The sequence below is a fragment of the Mustela nigripes genome, chromosome 2, assembly GCF_022355385.1.
Source record: "Mustela nigripes isolate SB6536 chromosome 2, MUSNIG.SB6536, whole genome shotgun sequence".
Classification (NCBI taxonomy): domain Eukaryota; kingdom Metazoa; phylum Chordata; class Mammalia; order Carnivora; family Mustelidae; genus Mustela; species Mustela nigripes.
Genome location: NC_081558.1, coordinates 86,386,375 through 86,404,034, shown reverse-complemented (window position 1 = coordinate 86,404,034; position 17,660 = coordinate 86,386,375). Strand labels below are relative to the sequence as shown.

General features: G+C 42.0%; 1 protein-coding gene across 2 annotated transcripts in view; it reads left to right on the top strand.

The window, feature by feature from the left end:
* OXNAD1 (oxidoreductase NAD binding domain containing 1) overlaps positions 1-11,644 on the top strand; it is a 36,680-nt gene extending 25,036 nt beyond the window's left edge. For both annotated transcript variants that reach the window (XM_059390880.1, XM_059390879.1), the window contains 4 exons: positions 2,827-2,968; positions 9,277-9,519; positions 10,301-10,409; positions 11,073-11,644. In XM_059390880.1, coding sequence (XP_059246863.1) covers positions 2,827-2,968; positions 9,277-9,519; positions 10,301-10,409; positions 11,073-11,227 — 649 coding nt within the window. In that variant the 3' untranslated portion in view covers positions 11,228-11,644. The remainder of the gene's footprint in view (positions 1-2,826; positions 2,969-9,276; positions 9,520-10,300; positions 10,410-11,072) is intronic.
* Positions 11,645-17,660: the final 6,016 nt, after the last annotated feature.

Below are 17,660 nucleotides of genomic sequence, written 5' to 3'. Positions count from 1 at the left end.
GGGCCTCCAAGCCTCACACTGAGGACTAAAGAGTTTTAGGATCTCATGGTAAAGCATCGACATTCAGCCACGACTTCTGTGTCTGCTGTGTGCCAGGCACTGGGCAGCATCTGTGGGCAGGACGGGCCTGCCTGGGGTCACAGCTGGATATGGATATGCGGCTTCACTACAGAAACAGACTCTTCCTCCCAGTTCTTCTAACATATACTCACCTGAGAGTGGAGTAGGTGCCTCAGCTCTCGGCTTCAAGAATGTTGATCTTGCAAGGGGCATTTTTAAGTGTACGTGTGTGTGTGTGCTTAAAACTTAAAATTTTTCTTACACAGATGCTTCATTAAATATGTATCATGCATATTTTCTTAAATCCATCAGGTGAAGTTTTTATGTCATTTGAATTCTGTAGCATTTAATGAAGGAGTCCTTTTATTTTTTTTAAAGGTTGCTTTCCAAAGTTACTAGAGAAGGATCCCCTTTCACTCACCTGAGACAATGGTCTTGATCAACATCAAGCAGCAGAGGGCGCTAGAGTTCAGGAGATGAAGCCGCAAGAGTAGCTCATCAATTAACTTATTTTTTTTTAAACATGGAAGCTGTGGAAATACTATTATATTTCATCTCGGAGAGCATACAGCATCTGTGTTAATAAATATTAACTATAGTCTTTTTAGATTTATATCTTGTCTGAAATGAAAAGGAAATAGAAGTGGCTGAGTGGCTCAGTCAGTTAAGCACCTGCCTTCAGCTCAAGTTATGATCCCAGGGTCCAGGAGCCTGCTTCTCCCATTCCTGCTCCCCCTGCTTGTGCTCGCTTGCTCTCTCTGTGTCCAATAAATAAATAAAATCTTTAAAAAAAAAAAAAGGAAATAAAAATATTGGTGGAAAAGAATCAAGTGACTATAGACAAAAGTATGCTGGGGACCTTTTCTGTAGCACTTGCAGTCCAGACTGGTTTTTTAAGACTCAGAGTATGTCCAGATGTTTAAGGCCAAAGATCAGAAGAGAACATCTTTTAAGGTCATAAATCAAATCAGTAGAGAACACAGTGTGATTTTCATGTAGGCCTCCTGGCTTACATGAAAATAAAATGGGGATAAGTGATACTTTTGCTCTTTGGTGACACAGAAACATCTAGATTGGATGTTTGTGTTGTAGACATTAGTAGTACTGTGCTTAATTGACTGAGCCACTCAGCCACCTCTATTTCCTGCTCATTTAAGACAAGATATAAATCTAAAAAGATTATAGTTAAATTCTGGATTCCTTGAATTTCCATATTAATTTTATGATCAACTTGTCATTTTCTGCAAAGAAACCAGCTAGAGTTTTGATAGATATTGCATTGGCTTTGTAGGTCAGTTTGGAGAGTATTGCCATTTTAATATTTTTCTTTCAGTCCATGAACATTAGATGTTTTATTTATTTGGATCTTCTTTGATTTTTCTCCATAAGGTTTTGTAATTTTTCAGTTTGCAAGTCTTATATATTTACTTTGTTAAATTTATTCCCAGTTGTCTTGTTCTTTTTTATGCTATTGTAAATAAAATTATTTTTCTTAATTTCATATTTAGATTGTTAATTGCTAGTGTATAGAAATACAATTGATTTTTATTACTCGTGTATTTTGCAACACTATTTGAACTTGTCTGTTAGTTCTAATATCCTTATAGTAGATATAGATTCCTGAGGATTTTTTTTAAGATTTTATTTATTTATTTATTGTATTATTTATTTGAGAGAGAGAGAATGAGAGACAGAACATGAGAAGGAAGAGGTCAGAGGGAGAAGCAGGGTCCATGCCAAGCAGGGAGCCTGATGCGGGACTCGATCCCTGGACTCCAGGATCATTACCTGAGCCAAAGGCAGTTGCTTAACCAACTGAGCCACCCAGGCGCCCTCCTGAGGATTTTCTGTATACAACATCATGTCATCTGCAATTTTTTCCTCTCTAATCTCATACCTTTTATTTCATTTTCTTGCTTAATTGCCTTGGCTAGAACCTCTAGTACAGTGTTAAAAAGAAGTGGTAGGCACTGACATCCTTGTCTTGTTTCTATCTTAAGGGGAGAAACCTGTAGCTTTTCTCCGTTAAATGTTGGATATATTATAGATGTCCTTTATTAGATTAAGGAAGTTTTTACTTATTCATAGTTTCTTGAGTATTTTTATATGTTAGGGTGTTAAATATTGTCAAATGCTTTTTTTTTTTTTTTTTTTTTTGCATCTATTGAGTTGGTACCTAGGTTTTGCCCATTATTCTACTAAGTGGTGTATTTCACTGATTGGTTTTCAGATGTTAAACCAACCTAGTATTCCTGGAATTGTTGCATTATATTCACAAGGGTTATTGAACTGTAGTTTCTTTTCTTCTTATATCTTTGTCTGGTTTTGGTAGCGGGGTAATACTGTCTTATAGAATGAGTTGGTAAATGTTCTTTTCTGGTTTTTTGAGAAGAGTTTGTAAAAGATTAGCATTCTTCAATGTTTGGTAGAATTCACCAGTGATGCCTATCCTTTTCTTTCTATAAGTCTTGAAATTAACTAAATTTACTTGTTAGGGGTCTAGATTTTTTGTGTCTTCTTGAATCCAGTTTGGTAATTTCTGTCTTTTTAGGAATGTATCCATTTCCTCTAAGTTACCCAAATTTTTGTCATATAGTTGTTCATGGAATTCCTGTAATAACCTTTTCTATTTTTGTAAGGTTGGTGATGATGTCCCCTCTTCTACTCTTGATTTTACTAATTTTATCTTTTCTCTTAACTAGCTTAAAGTTTGTCAGTTTTGGTTATCTTGTTGCCCACTTTCACTTTATTTGCCTTTCTTTATAGGGTTGATTTCTTTATCCCAGGAGTCTCAGTGGTTGGTGGGTTCTCAATATGCTCCAGCCCCAGACTGCTAGAAGAAGAAAGAATGATAGAATTGGCAGTGAAATATACGAACCACCCTCCTGCTCTCTGGATTCACAATCAGGTGAGCAAACTTGTTTAAACTTGGAGATCTGGGCATCTCTGCCTACCCACAAAGTTTGTGCTCAACTCACTTAATGCACCTAAGAAACCTAGGCTTGAGTGGGAGGGGTACATGCTCACAGTGAGCTCCCCCACACCCAGAACTCAGACTCCATAATGGTCAAAGAAGCAGAAACTTTCTGATGCCTTAAGGAAGATGCAAAAATACTTTGGGATCTTAAAATATCTTCCAGGTTACCAGTGTTCAGTTGAATACTGAATTTGAATACTACTTTACTATTGAAACATTTTACTTTAAGTTTCTTTACATTGGCCCTCTGTCTGTATGTCTTGTAAATGGTAAATCTATAAATCAGGTTATTTTGTCCCCTAAGTATCTTAAGTAAAAGGAATTGAACTTTGTTCTGTCATTTGGAAAGGTAGTGGTTTCTGATTACATCCCACTTGTGCCCACAGCTGAGTGCGGCTAAATCCATGGTGCTTTTACCTCTGTGGAGAGCTGTTCACATGGGATCCTGGCAGGAAATCCACATTTGTGGCTTATCACTCATGTTTCACCATGGGACCTGACACAATCCCACATAAGCTGACTGTTCGTTATCTCTGAAAACTCTGATAACAAGGAATGAGCTCAGCACAAATCAGTTGTCTTCCTAGTTTTCGACCATTCCTTTTATTTCTAGAGTGTGCCTTCTGTAGTTACCAACAACCTCCGTCCCATCCCAGCCCATCTTCTTACCTCCTTTGCCAGAAAGGAATGTACCAGGACAGAGAGTGTAGCTATAGATAAACTGATTTTAAAATTTATATGGAAGGGCAAAGGACTAGAATAGCTAAAACAGTTTTGGAAAAGGATAAAGTGGCAAGAATCACATTGCTCAAATTTAAAATTAAAGCTACAGTAATCAAAATAGTGTGGTCTTGGTAAAGAGATGGACACATAAAATTGATGGAACAGAATAATGAGGTCAGAAGTAGACCAACACACATATGGTCATTTGATTTTTGATGACAGCACTGAAGAAATTCAGTGCCAAAAGGATAGCCTTTTCAGCATATAGATCGTGCTGGAACAGTTGTTTATCCATATGCAAAAAAAAAACCAACTTTGTCCTAAGTGTCCTACTATATGTTGAAAATTCACGCAAAATAGGTTGTAGATCTAAGTAGGACACAAAACTATAACAATTTTTGAAGAAAACATGGGAAATATTCTGAACTTGAGGGCAGATGTGTTAGGACATGACACCCAAAGCCAGATCTGTAAAAGAGGAGATTGATTTACAGGACTTAATAAAAATTAAAAACATTTTTCTACAAAAGTCACTGTTAACAGAATGTTAAGAAACAAGCTGCAGACTCGGAGAAAGTTATTTGCACATTAGATGTCCAACAAAGGATATGTAATATCCAGAATACATAAAGAACTCTCAAAAGTCAGCAGAATGGAAAAAAAGCACAATTTAAAAATGGGCAAAAGACTGAATAGACACTTCACTAAAAAGGATATAAGGACAGCTAGTAGGCAATGGCAAGATGTTGACCACCATTAGGGAAATGCAGTTTAAAACTGGATATAGTGGGATATCACTATACACCTATTAGAATGACTAAAGTTAAAAATCCTGACAATATCAAGTGCTTGTAAGGATGTGGAGTGACTGGAACTCTGTTATATAGCTTATATTGCTAGCAGGAATGCTAGATACTGCTGCCAATCTGGAAAACATTTTGGTAGTTTTGTATGAAATTAAATGTACATTTATTATTAAGTCCTAGTAATACTGCTCCTGGATCTTTATTCGGGAGAAACTGAAAGCTCTATTCATATAAAAACCTGTGTGTGAACATTTACAGTCGTTCTATTCATAATTATCAAAAACTGAAAAGATCCCAAATGTTCCTCAAGAGGTAAACGGATAAACAAGTTGTAATCCATTCATACAATGTGTTGTTACTCAGCAGTAAAAATGGATGACCCACTGATGCACTGCACTTGGGTGAGTGTCAGAGGCCACATATTGAGTGGAAAAAAGCCCGTCTCAAAGGTTACATACTCCATAATCCCATTTTTGTCACACTCTGGAAGACAGAAATACAATGATGGAAAACAAATGAGTGGTTAACAGGGGTTAGGAGTAGGGAAAGGTGTGAGCATAGAGGGAAAGCAGAGGGAGGTTTGGGGAGTGATGAGACTATTCTGTATGTTGGTTTTGGTGGGAGGTAGGCATATCTATGTGTGTCTTAAAATCCACAGAACTATACTCCGTCCCTGCTTCCCCAAGCAAGTTTTACTGCAAAATAATTAAAAAAAAAATAAAATAAAAGGTTTTTAAATCTGTAGGGGCACAAAAAATGTCTAATCTAATTATGGTTTACATGTCAAGTTGTATCTGTTCAGAATAAGGCAGCTGCTTGCCTTAGCATTTCCATTCTAAGTGTATCCTGTCACATTTTTACCCTCCGACCTTCTGAGTCATTCCTTCCATGTGTCCTCATCTGCCTCATTCCTTTTTAGATTCTTTTTGGATTTCCACCCATTACTGTCTGTAGGCTGTATCCTGAGCCTCTAAAAAATGCCATGTGGGTGGGACCGGCAAGATTTCCATGCGTCCCTTGCCCAGGGTTGCGGTGAGCTTGGCCATCTCTGCTCCTAGGGCCATGGAGCTCCCTCTGGTTATCTGCCTCCCATGTGACCTGACCTGGTGCTGCTCCACAGCCCCCTGCTTGGTTTCATGCCTCATTGGCATTTCAATGAAGGAACTTACTCTTGGAGGCTGTAAAAAAATCTCCCAAGTGGCATTGCTTGAATGCACATTTTAATTGTAGTGCCTGCTCCACTCTGCCTGGTGGGAGTTGCAAACAGCCCTTATGAAGTCAGATTTTTCTTGGAGCCATTCTCAGGTGGCTGTTTTCCTCCTGAGGATTTGTCTTATTAAGCCATTAGAGTGGACAATGGAGGCACGTGAATGTCTGGGTAGCAACAGGCTGCTCTGTTGGGACATGGGATAAAGTGCCATAAATGTCTTCCTTTATTTTATCTGCTTTGGCTCGGGCTCCTGGCAGGGTAAAGGGTTCTAGATGCCTGTAGTGTGCTGAGCTCCAGTTGCTGTGGAAAAGTTGTTTATTTTACAAGTAGAAAATCTATACCCGAAACATGGCTGCATAATGGAAGGTAATGTCTTTTTGCTCACTTCTGTATTACAGTGTACGGTACTCGAGGTATTGTGTTCGTGCTACTCTGGCAGCTTTTATTGATCAATAAAAGACAAAGATGGCTTTTCATTCTTTCCAGATGCTAGCAAATGAGAAGACAGACTATTTAAGATTATTTTGTCACTAAGGAGATGACAGGCCCATTTTCTTTTCTTCTATTTTTTTTTTTTTTATTATTTAAAAAAAATTTTTGGCCAACTTTCAGGTTTTAAAAATATTCTGGTTTCAAAAACAGTATCCTAAAGACTTTGTTGTCATTACTAAGCCTGCTAAAGATGACCATTGGGGAAAACGATTTCTCTCTCATTTCTTCGTCTCTTTTACTCTTCGATTCTTAGGGATAAAGAGAGGTGCACAGGCAAGTGAGACTGGGAGGGAGGGAACAGAGAGATTCAATCTGTTGGCGTCATTAGGCAGAACTTCTCATACCATAGCTTCTGTTTTTGAAACTTGCAAAGAAGGGGCATTTTAAAGCACTTTGGTGGCTGGTGTAGTAATTTCTAGATTGTACTTATTCATCACAGAATGCTCCCTTGCTGCTCATTTCTTTTGTCAAAAATAAAACCCACCTATCCTCCTTCATATAATAATGGCCCACATATTTAAAATTAAGTTTAGATGTTTTTCTTTTCCCTCAGAGGAAGGATTTCCCTTCTTTTAATAGTTTTCTACCAGAAAGGACCTCTTTTGTGAATTAAAATAATTTTCATTTTTTTCTTCTATTTCTCTGAGATTAACTCTTCTTTGAGATTTGACTTCTTCTTTTAAGTTGTAAAGCCCCAAAGTAAAGTCACGTCAAAAAGTACTTAACTGCCTACCTGCCATGCAGGGCGCCAAGGAGTGAGTGCTAAGGGTTTGGTCTTTAAAAAGCACATTACAACATATTGCTTCTTAGGAGGGAATTCATTTTGTTGATTTTACATCAGGAACATGTAATGGAGCAAAACCTTTGCTCTGCATACAAATTTCTTTAGTCCTAGATTGTTTTTTAGTGACAGGGAAGAAGAGACCAGGCACCCCCAGCACTTTTTCTTCACTGGCAGCTTCAATGACTAAAACCCTCTCTTATAATAGAGCTCGATGCCAGCAGGGAGTACCTTCCCACCCGGTGTCACGTGATAGCTACCACAGCCCTGTTAGGTGAGCAGTACAGGGATTGGTACCCATTTAAGAGATGTGGCAGCAGAGGCTCAGAGAAATGAAGGAATTTGATGGATTTCATAGACTGTGATTAAAATTCAGTCTTTTGACTCCTATGTCAGTATAGTTTCTCCAAACTAGAGGTCTCAGCCCTGTCAGATCCAATGCCCTCTTTCTAGAACTATCCTGAAATGAAATTCAAAGTTAATGTAATCAACACATGAAAGATTTTTTTTTTTTTTTTTTTTTTTTTTTTTTTTTTTTGGTGGCATAATTTTCTTAGGTGTAATGCCAGGGAGAAATAAAAAGAAGGGATTCCTAGTCACAGACCATGTTATTTCACTAGATCAGTGGTTGGGCAGATCTTAACTAGAAGAGAGAATGAAGTGGTCAGATGGCTTTTCCTCAGCATAGAATCAGCGTCGTGAGTGCCCTGTCTGCAGGTGTGTGTGGGACAGGCGGTTGTGTGGTGACGAACAACCACACATGCAGGTTTCCAGCTGGCATGTGGTTGGCCAGAACAGTGACGAACATACTGGTGATGTTCTGGATTCAGTAGAGTATAGTCTACACAATGGGTACATTCTGGAAAATTCACACTCCACGAGATCCATACACAATGCTTTGGTTTTTTTGTAAATGAGTAAGATCTAGTCTCAGTTCATTACAAACCAGTTTTCACCTCCATGTATGTCCCGTGGGCCATTCAGCAGTTTCTGCAGGGCAGTCCTGTGCATTGGCGACAAGGATGTGCCGCTAAACTGGCTGAGTATGAAAAGTCGTGATTTGCAGGATTTGCTGATCTCTGTATTGCAGATACTCCCTCAATGGCTGATCTCAAACTACTAGTAGAAACTGGTGCACTGGGCGCCTGGATGGCTCAGTCAGTGAAGCATCTGCCTTCAGCTCAGGTCATGATCCCAGGGTCCTGGGATCAAGCTCTGCATCAGGCTCCCTGTTCATATGGGAGCCTGCTTCTCCACCTCCCTCTGCCAGCTGCTACCCCTGCTTGTGCTGCCTCTCTCTCTCTCAAATAAAAAAAATCTTTAAAAAAAAAAAAATACCGGTTCATGAAATCCTTCAGAATTTCACCATCAGCTGAGTGGGAGCCAGTTCCAGGGCACTGCTAATTTCACAAGACATCTAACATCTCTGGTCCTACCCTCTAAATGCCAGTCAGGTTTTCCAAACCATTCTGACAATAAAAGAGTATCACCATGTATTTCCCAAACCCCTCCTTCCAGGGCTGCTGTCACCCCCATGGAGAACTGGTGTGTTCAGCTCTGATGGTATTTCCTAAGTGACCTCACCCAACAGGTGCGCTCAAGGGTGGGCAGGTATGGTAGTTGCTGCCTGGTGAGGGAAGCCTTAGCTGCCCATTCTTGCTGCTCCAGAGAGAAGCAAACCATCCCAATCAGCACTGCAGTCCCAGCCTTAAGCCTGCGCAGCAGCTCTGGCTGTGCCCTGCTGGTGGCCCTGAGGGAGCTTCCCTGGGACCCAGAGTCTTCTCTGACCAGCCCAGGGCAGCCGCAGTGTAATGACACCTGCCCCACCTGCCTGTCCCCACTCCATGGCTGTGACCAGAAAAGGAGCGCCACTCAGGAAACTCCTGCTTAAGAGCTGTCCCCTGGGTCCAGTGTCTCTCTCACAGCCCGGTTCATCACCTAAGAAGTGAACAAGTGGCAGCATGACTGAAGGGAGTCCCCTCTTCTCAGTTCTGGAACGGCTGTGCAGTATGGATCACAAAGGCAGAGGAGCGAACAGCCTACGAAATGGACAAGTGGAACCAGGTCACAGCCCCCCCCCCCCCCAACAACTGAGAGCGACTGTAAAAATCATGCTCCACGCTGATAAAAAGGCAGGAGGCGGATGTAGTCCGTTTTCTTAAAGACGAGCATTAGGTGTAAGGCCTATGCCCCAAGGCACTTATGGATCTTTTCCTTCCTGCCGTAGTGTACACTTGACTCGGAAGTGGCCGTGAGAGTGGGCGGAGAGTTCTTCTTTGACCCACAGCCTGCAGATGCCCCCAGAAACCTCGTGTTGATTGCAGGGGGAGTCGGAATTAACCCTCTGCTCTCCATCCTGCGGCACGCGGCCGACCTGCATAGAGAATGGGCAGACAAAGGAGGCGGCTATGAGATGGGGACGATAAAGCTCTTCTACAGTGCCCAAAACACCAGTGAGCTCCTGTTTAAGGTAAGGGAGAGGCAGACGTGTCCTAGCCTGCCCTGAGCGAACGCATGGCGGCCTGTGAGTCGTCCACGGAACTTTCCTCCCATTACTTCTGTCTTCTCCAAAAGAGTTCGTTGCAACATTAGGCATGGCAAGGCTTAACCATGCTCAGGTGGGGAGTTAAGCAGCACTTGTTAGGCAGGACAGCGAAACAGCTAGTGTTGAGGCTTCCAGTGAAAGGACAGGATAAGGACAGGTTTGGTGGGCCTGACTCGGGGGGCAGATGGACAGAAAGGTCACCACAGCCCAAGCGGCTGCGGAGTCAGGAGACCTACAGAGGGGCTCACGGGTACAGGTAGAGGTGAGAGGCACCGAGTTTGGCCCCCACCGGGTGAATGAAACCTCCGTCGGTTCTGTCTGTTGAAAGGAAGTACATGGGACAGGAGAAGCCTTTCACTCTGGATTGCTTTGCAGCTGCAGGGATGAACAAAAGAACAGAAACCGTTAACAGACAACTGTGGTCAGTGAAACTGCTGCTTAATTGCCAATGCTTGAGGAAAAGGGAAAAGAAAAAACTCCCGGAGAGTTAGTAATATGCTTGTTAGCATATTCAGATTTCAATTAAAGCCAAATAGCCTTCTGTACTCAGAAGGCTCTGGCCCGCTAGGCTGCAAACAATACCTCTCTAAGTGGAGAGAGTGGCAGACGTGTGCAGAATGGGAGTCGAGGTTCAGCGGCAGTGGCTATGCACATCTGTTTTGATTTTTTAAAATTGTAGTGTGACCAGATACATTTGACATTCCAGAAAAATATCCTCGATTTAGTAAATGAATTTCCTGAGAAGATTGTGTGCCGTTTGCATGTTACAAAACAGACAACACAAATCAGTGCAGAACTCAAGCCATACATCACGGGTGAGTCCCTTAGAGGGATCTGGACTCTCTCCACACAGTTGTGTGGTGGCCCCGGGCAGCTGGTGGAGGGAAGACGCTTTCCTGTCGGGAGCTGCCGGCTGGGAATGTCCCTACCTGGGGAACTGGGAGGTGATTCATCATGGAAAAAGGAGAGATTTGGTGGGATTTACTTACTATATACAGGGTTCTTACTGCCCATGTTAAAAATTTATTTTCCACATGTTTTAAAGGGAACTTTGCGTCATCGCTATAGTATGCATACAAAGAATTTATGTTCCGGCCTCGACTGAATTGATGCCATTGCCATTAATGGTCATTTAAATTAGCCATGGTTTCCCCTTGCTTGGACAGTTTATTTACTTTGCTGAACCCAGTCCTGAATCTCTACCAGAGACCAGGAAGCTCACTGGCCCTGTCTGAAGAGTGCATGGTGGTCAGCGCCCTGCTTGGCTCGCTGTACGCTTGGGGAACCTGGAGGTGCACCCTGTCCCTGGGTCTGACGCCCGGGGCTGCTATCAGGTGCTGGTTTGTGAGTGCGTCTGCGCTGGACTATTGGGACTTGGGTTACTGGAAGTAAACCCCGCTGCTGAGTTGTGGTTAGTCCTTCCTTGTTCCAGTACCGGCATGCTGGGCTTATTTGGTGTTTTTCTGTTTTTCTGGTAGAAGGAAGAATAACGGAAAAGGAGATAAGTGATCATGTTTCGAAAGAGACTTTGTTCTATATTTGTGGCCCACCTCCAATGACAGACTTTTTCTCCAAGCAACTGGAAAACAGCCGTGTTCCCCCAGAACACATTTGCTTTGAGAAGTGGTGGTAGGGAGCGGGCAAAGGTAGAAAAGAGAAAGGTGCGAAGTCTCCTCAGGACAGCAACAGAGACAGGATTTGTGGCACGACGGATTTACCCCTACTCGGCTTCGCTTTTTTTTTTTTTTTTAAGGCTGAACTAAGTGACCAGATGGAGTGTAAAAGAAAGAAACCAGCTGACAGATGATAAATTTTTTACAAAGACTTCATTGATTAAATTATTTTTTACTCTATTGATTTTCTTTTATTAATAACTGATTATCTCATGATGTATCTTGGTCAATAAAGAGTTTCTTTCCTTTTAGGGAAAAAGGAGACATAGACTTAAATTTAATCATATAAAAATGCCGTTTTGTGTGTAAAATGTAAGCTCTCTTTATTTGATAGCAACCTTTGTATCTTATGCTCAATAAACTTAAAATTTAAACAAGTTCCTAGTAATTTTACTTTGGAAATTTCTTATATTTAATGTCTTCATTCACCTTCCTATACCTGGAAGCCTTGCTTCTTCAGACCATCGAAGGTGGGTTTGGAAGTGGAAGATTATGAGGAAAACTGCTTTAGGGGATTGAGTATCTGGCATGTTTGCTTAATGTTAATGAATGTCCTAAGTATGTATCCTGACTAATTGTTAGTTTCTTCTCAAACGAAACCCTTCCTGTGCTCTGCGTCTTGGCCGCCTGCCTTCACAGCCTGTGTAGGAGGCGGCTGCTTGTTTGGGACAAAGGCACTGGTGACTGCTGGATTCTATGTCGGACCTGCCTTCAGTGACTAGGCTGGCTGGCTATAAGAATGTGCTGAGGATTGATTAGGGGGTACAGAGCCACTTCCAAATCCTGTTTTCCTGTCTTTTATTTCATTTCTTTGCCCGGGTTCTTGGCACCAGCAGCTCGTCAGCACATACTTGTTAAATGACTGAAAGAAATCAAATGACATTTAACTCCTTGCTAAGCCCATGGTTGGGGGCAGTCTCCAGGATAGTTAGAGACAATGGGGGAGCCTCATCTCATCCCAAGGCTGCTCTAATGAAGCTGCTAGAAAGTAGACTGCTGTCCTTACTTTTGTTTAGATTTTTATAAAATCCAAAAGGAGGGCATAGGTTGAGGCCAGGCCATTCTTTCTGTGACACACAGTGTCGGGCCCAAGGCTACCAGCTTGGAGAACACTGTGAGGGTAAAAGGAATCTGGGGAGAAAGAAAGATCAGTCCTGGGGACACAGGAGCCCCAGCTGGGATTCTGTTCCTGAGCTGCCGGGAAAAGACAGCTTGGCCCTTGTCATCTCTGGGGCTGTGGGCCTTACAGTGTGAGGACTTTGGGGGCATCATTGACTTTTGGGGCCTGATGATGGCTGGCACCAGTATTCCAGCCTCTGCCCCATTTTGAATTTTGTCAAGTTTTAAGCAGAGATCATTTCTCAACTGTTTCAATCCCAGATTTAAATTCAGCAGGAGGAAAGGAGGGTGCTGTTGCCCTGATGGGAATTTCAAAGTTGATTCAAGGCAGAGGTCAGCAGCGTTTCAGAGGTGAGGGGAATATGAGAAGCTCTGGCTACTGTAAGGAGCCCTGACTCATCAGTTGGCCCCAAAGGACCCAGGCCCAAGGGCTGGGCTTTAGGGCTGAGCACTTAAGATGCACAGGAGCATTAGAACCCTGAGATTCAGGGATGTGGGAGCAGCAGGGGGTTCTTGTGCTGACTGGCAAAAGCATCTGGCAGGGAAGGAAAGGTACAGAGAAAGTGGCCAACCCAGGCCTTTCTGTGCTGGGTGAGCATCTTAAGCGTAATATGAGATGGGAGCCTGGGGAGATGCCACCCACTGCCTCTGTCCACCCACCACCACAGCCTGCCTGCCTGCCTGCCTGCCTTGGTTGCCGAGCAAGGCCCACCAGTCTTGCCCACCACCCTGCCAGTGACTCACTGTCACTCTCTGTAACCTGCTGAGATGGGCCAGGTCATGACCTTGTCTTGGACCAGCTCTGTCGTTACGGGTGCTGAGTGCTGGACAGCAGTTCTGGTTGGCTGGCCAAGAATGATCTGTTGCTTTTGTCTGCCGGGCTACTCAGGATCTCTTTGGTACTCAGACAGAGCTCGTGCCAGCCAGGGTGGCTTGGATTCATAGTGTGGTGGCTGAGAATGTAGACTAGAGAGAGCCCTTGAGTCATACTGCTTACTAGATGGATGACCTTGAGCGAGTCACTCAACTGTGGCATGCATCAGTTAGTAATTACACACATGTGTGCACATACTTGCAACCGCATATAAAACATAATATGCCATACCTCTTAGGTCTGTTACGGGGATTAAATGTGATAAACCATAGAAAGTGCTTGGAGGAGCCCTGCTTGAGTGGGTTATTAATTTGCTATTCGTTGTCCTCTTAAAGCATTTTAAGAGGCTGGATGACTTGGGTTTAGTCCACTGACCTTTAACCTCCATCCAAGAAGGGCCTTGTCTTGTTTGGCACTGGCTTGGCACACAACAAGTGCTTAAGAAATATTTCTCATGTGGGTGAAAAGACCTGCCCAGAGCTGATGAGCTGTGTTAAAGGAATTCTGGAAGATCCTTCCAGCCTGAGTCTGTGAGAAGATGTTTCTTCTTATGACAGGAGACCCTTCTACGGTATATCCAAGAGAGAGCTTAAGCTGATGTATGAGTCTTCCTCAAACTTGAAATGTTGCTGTGAGCACCAGCACTCCCCAGGAAATGGATCGAATACTTGGTCTTTTCCAAATCGTCTGCCATTCCTTAGCAACAGGGTATCTGCGGGTAGACGTGGAGCTCTGAGATAAAGATGGTCCCTGGAACCCTGGTTCGGGGCAGTAGCCTCTCCTTCAAAAATCTTGTTAGGAAAATGATGAAAGACAGAATCGATGCTTGATTTAGTCCCCTTTGTTTATCAATTGGCCTAATATGAGTTGATGACCTAGCAACATCCAAAGATGGTTACCAGTGAGATTTTTTTAAAGTATTATTATGAACTCATGGCTTTTTGTACATTTGATGGTATCTACCAAGGCCAATTTTCTGATGCTTAGCTTGTTGGGGGTGAGGGGGGTGTGTTGGCTGTGTGGGATGATGAGGGTTGGGGCTGTCCAAAGTGCCTACAGTGCTCTAAGCAGGAAGAAGGAAAAGGAGGGGAGTGTGGTATCAGGAAGCTACAAGGGGAAAGTGTCTCAAGGAGGACAGACTGGCCAGCTGTGTCGTGTTGCTGGTAGGATAGGAAGGATGAGTTCCCATGAGTGGCCATTGATTTGGCAACTGGAAAGTCCCTGGTGATCCCCAAAAGAAGGAAAAGCATGAGAAGAAGGTTGGAGTGGGTTTAGGAACAACTGAGAGAAAATAAGTTATAATGAGTGGGTATAGATAATAGTTTCAAAGAGTTTTACTATAAAAGGAAGGAAAGGGTAGGAAAGCCAAGTAGAGTCAAGAGAACTCCCCCCACCTTTTTATTCATTTTTTTAAAAAATTTGTTTTATAACATTATTTTGAAATAATTTTAGTTTTATAGAGGAGTTGCAAAGGGTTTCCATATACCTTTTACTCAGTTTCTCTGAATATCAACATCTTACATAACCCTGGTGCATTTATCCCAAACTAGGAAGTCAACAGTACAGGTAAGTTGGTACAGTACTGTTAACTAAACAACAGTATTTTTAAGCTGAGAGAAGTAACAGCCTAACAAGCTATGAAGGAAATCATTCAGTGGGATGCCATTTGGGGAAATGATACCTTTTTCTGGAGGACGATAACTCAGTTAAGTGTGATTTATTGAGCGTCTAGTATGTGCAGTCACTGGGCTAGTCATTGAAGACAGAAAAATATAAGGTTATCTTGAGCAAGTTAAGGAGTTCGGAAAACTATTTTTTTGTGATTGAAAGTGGAAATGCTTTGTAGGGAAGAGTTTGTTTGTTTGTTTGTTGTTTTTTTGCATCAGTCACTGGTCAAAAGAGAAGCTGTAGAAGGTTGGCGGGGTGAGTCACTAAAGGATGACATCCTGTGAGTGGAGGTGCGGGAGGGGCTGTGGGAAGGGCTGTGCCCACACTCTGGAGCCGGTGCTCAGGAGGGTTCTACAGGGTGCACAGCTCTGGAAGGTATGCTCTCATGTGCTCATGTGAGCAACAGTAATGCATGCATGTGGGCTCTGTCCAGTGTCGTGTGCCTCTGCCTGAGATTTTTTTTTTCCCCCTTTCTGGATGGAAAACAGCAATTTCCTTCATTCCTGGGTGCTGCAGATGATCTTATGCTGATAATTTAACCCTAGCACTGTTCTTTCATTCTATTTTAAATGAAACTCAAAGACGTTTTCTATTCTCATCTTAGAGAAATATTGAGATGCCTCATCTTTAATATTATTCTTTCCTAATGTATGCCTCCACAGCAAGCGTAGTGATGACACAGGAAGATATCTCCTAGCCCATCATCATCTCGAGGCATGCATTTAGAAGTGTTTGTGTTCAGGAATCCAGACTTCCTCATTGTCGAGCAGCCATCTCCGTCCAGTTTGTTCCGGGTTCTTAAAAATCCCACAGGAGCCCATAAACCTGACCTTGTCTCTTCCATCTTAAATCCCCGGGTCCCAGTTCACTTGCGTTCAGCATACCAAGATTTTGTCTATTCTTTTGTTCTCTTTAAATTACTTGATAAATATGATCGTGAACCATCAAATAATATGAAAAAGTATGTACACCAAACTGCCAAAGTTTTCTTCTCTCCCATCCCACTCCCTGGCCTAGAATGAATTTCGATATAAAGAGATTACTAGATATTAGACATTTTACAGTGTATTTACCTTGTATATATATACAGATATGTGTGCTTGTGAATTTCAGTCTTCTCACACACTCCGCACTGTGGACGTGTGCCACAGTGTATGTAACTGCATCTCAATGATGATTGTTCTAGGTTGTTCTTGATTGTTCCCAGTCTGGCCCTGTTACAAACAGCATTGCAGTGAACAAACTTATTTGTATAATTTTTATGCGTGTATTCCTCTTGAATTACTAGAAATGTCATTTCCGGATCAAAAGTTGGCTGGTATTGCCCAGTTACCCTGTAAAATGCCTAATGGGCTTATATTCTTTTTTTTTTTTTAAAGATTTTATTTATTTATTAGACAAAGATCACAGGTAGGCAGAGAGGCAGGCAGAGAGAGAGGAGGAAGCAGGCTCTTTGCTGAGCAGAGAGCCCAATGCGGGGCTAGATCCCAGGACCCTGAGATCATGACCTGAGCTGACTTTAACCCACTGAGCCACCCAGGCACCCCTTATATTCTAATAGAGTATGAAAGCACCCGTTTCTCTACCTTCTGGCAACACTAGATTGTCTAAGTCTGTCAGTCGAGTCAAAGATGATTTTTGAAAAAAAAAAAAATGCCAGGAAGTAGCTGAAGTATTTTAGCCATTTCTTTTTAGAATGGTGTGTTCACATTTTATGTCTGTTTTGATGTCTTACTGATTTGTCTTTATAAAATAGAAATGAATGCAACTCTTTTGTCTGTATATGTGTTGCAAATGTTTTTCCTACTCTGATACTTGTTGCTGAATTCTGTTTGTTATGACTTAACACCAGAGTTTTAAATATATATATATATATATAATATGTTATATATATATATATATATATATAATATGTTATATATAATCAAATAATCAAATATACCTATCTTTTCTCTCAGCTTTTCTACATATATAGTCTACTGATACTTTGCAGGTCTTTAACCCATTGGGAATTAATTTTTGTGTTCGACCAGGGATTGGCATCTGACCTTTTCATACTGCTCTCCAGTTTCCCACCACCATTTATCCAATAGTCTACACTTTCCCCCATGATTTAAAATGCTTCCTTTATCACATGTGAAATTCCCACCTACAGATGGATTTTTTTCTTCCCTAGGCTGTCTGTTCCATAGGATTACTTATTTGTTTGTGCTCTGTTATAACACTGTTTTAATTATTCTAGCTTTTTAGTATGTTCTGTATTTCTTTACCTCCTATTATTCATCTCCTGGCTATTTAAACACAAAGATCTAATGCATAGTGATATAGGTTCCTTTTCACAGGTAAAGTTATAGAGGGAAAGTGATGGGAAGTAGTAACTCAGGGGTTAACTGAATTCACTGGTGGTCTAGATTTTGGTTAGAGTTCTAATATCAATTGAGTCCTACAGAAGTACTTGACATTTGATGCTTGTTCATTTTATCTCAGTAGATTATCCACATTTATGTGCAGTAGGCCGGACCAATCAGGGTGATGATGCCTGCCCATTTTACCAAAAAGAAAAATGAGACTGCTTGGTTAGGTGGTTTGCCCAAGACCATGTGGCTGGTAGTGACAAAGTTAGAACTATGGGACAGGGACTTGGTCTCCTTCCTCTCCTTTTGGAGGGCTTTCTGCCCCCATAGACGCATTCTTGAGCTTGTTCCAAAGTTGTCCCCACCATTAACAGGATA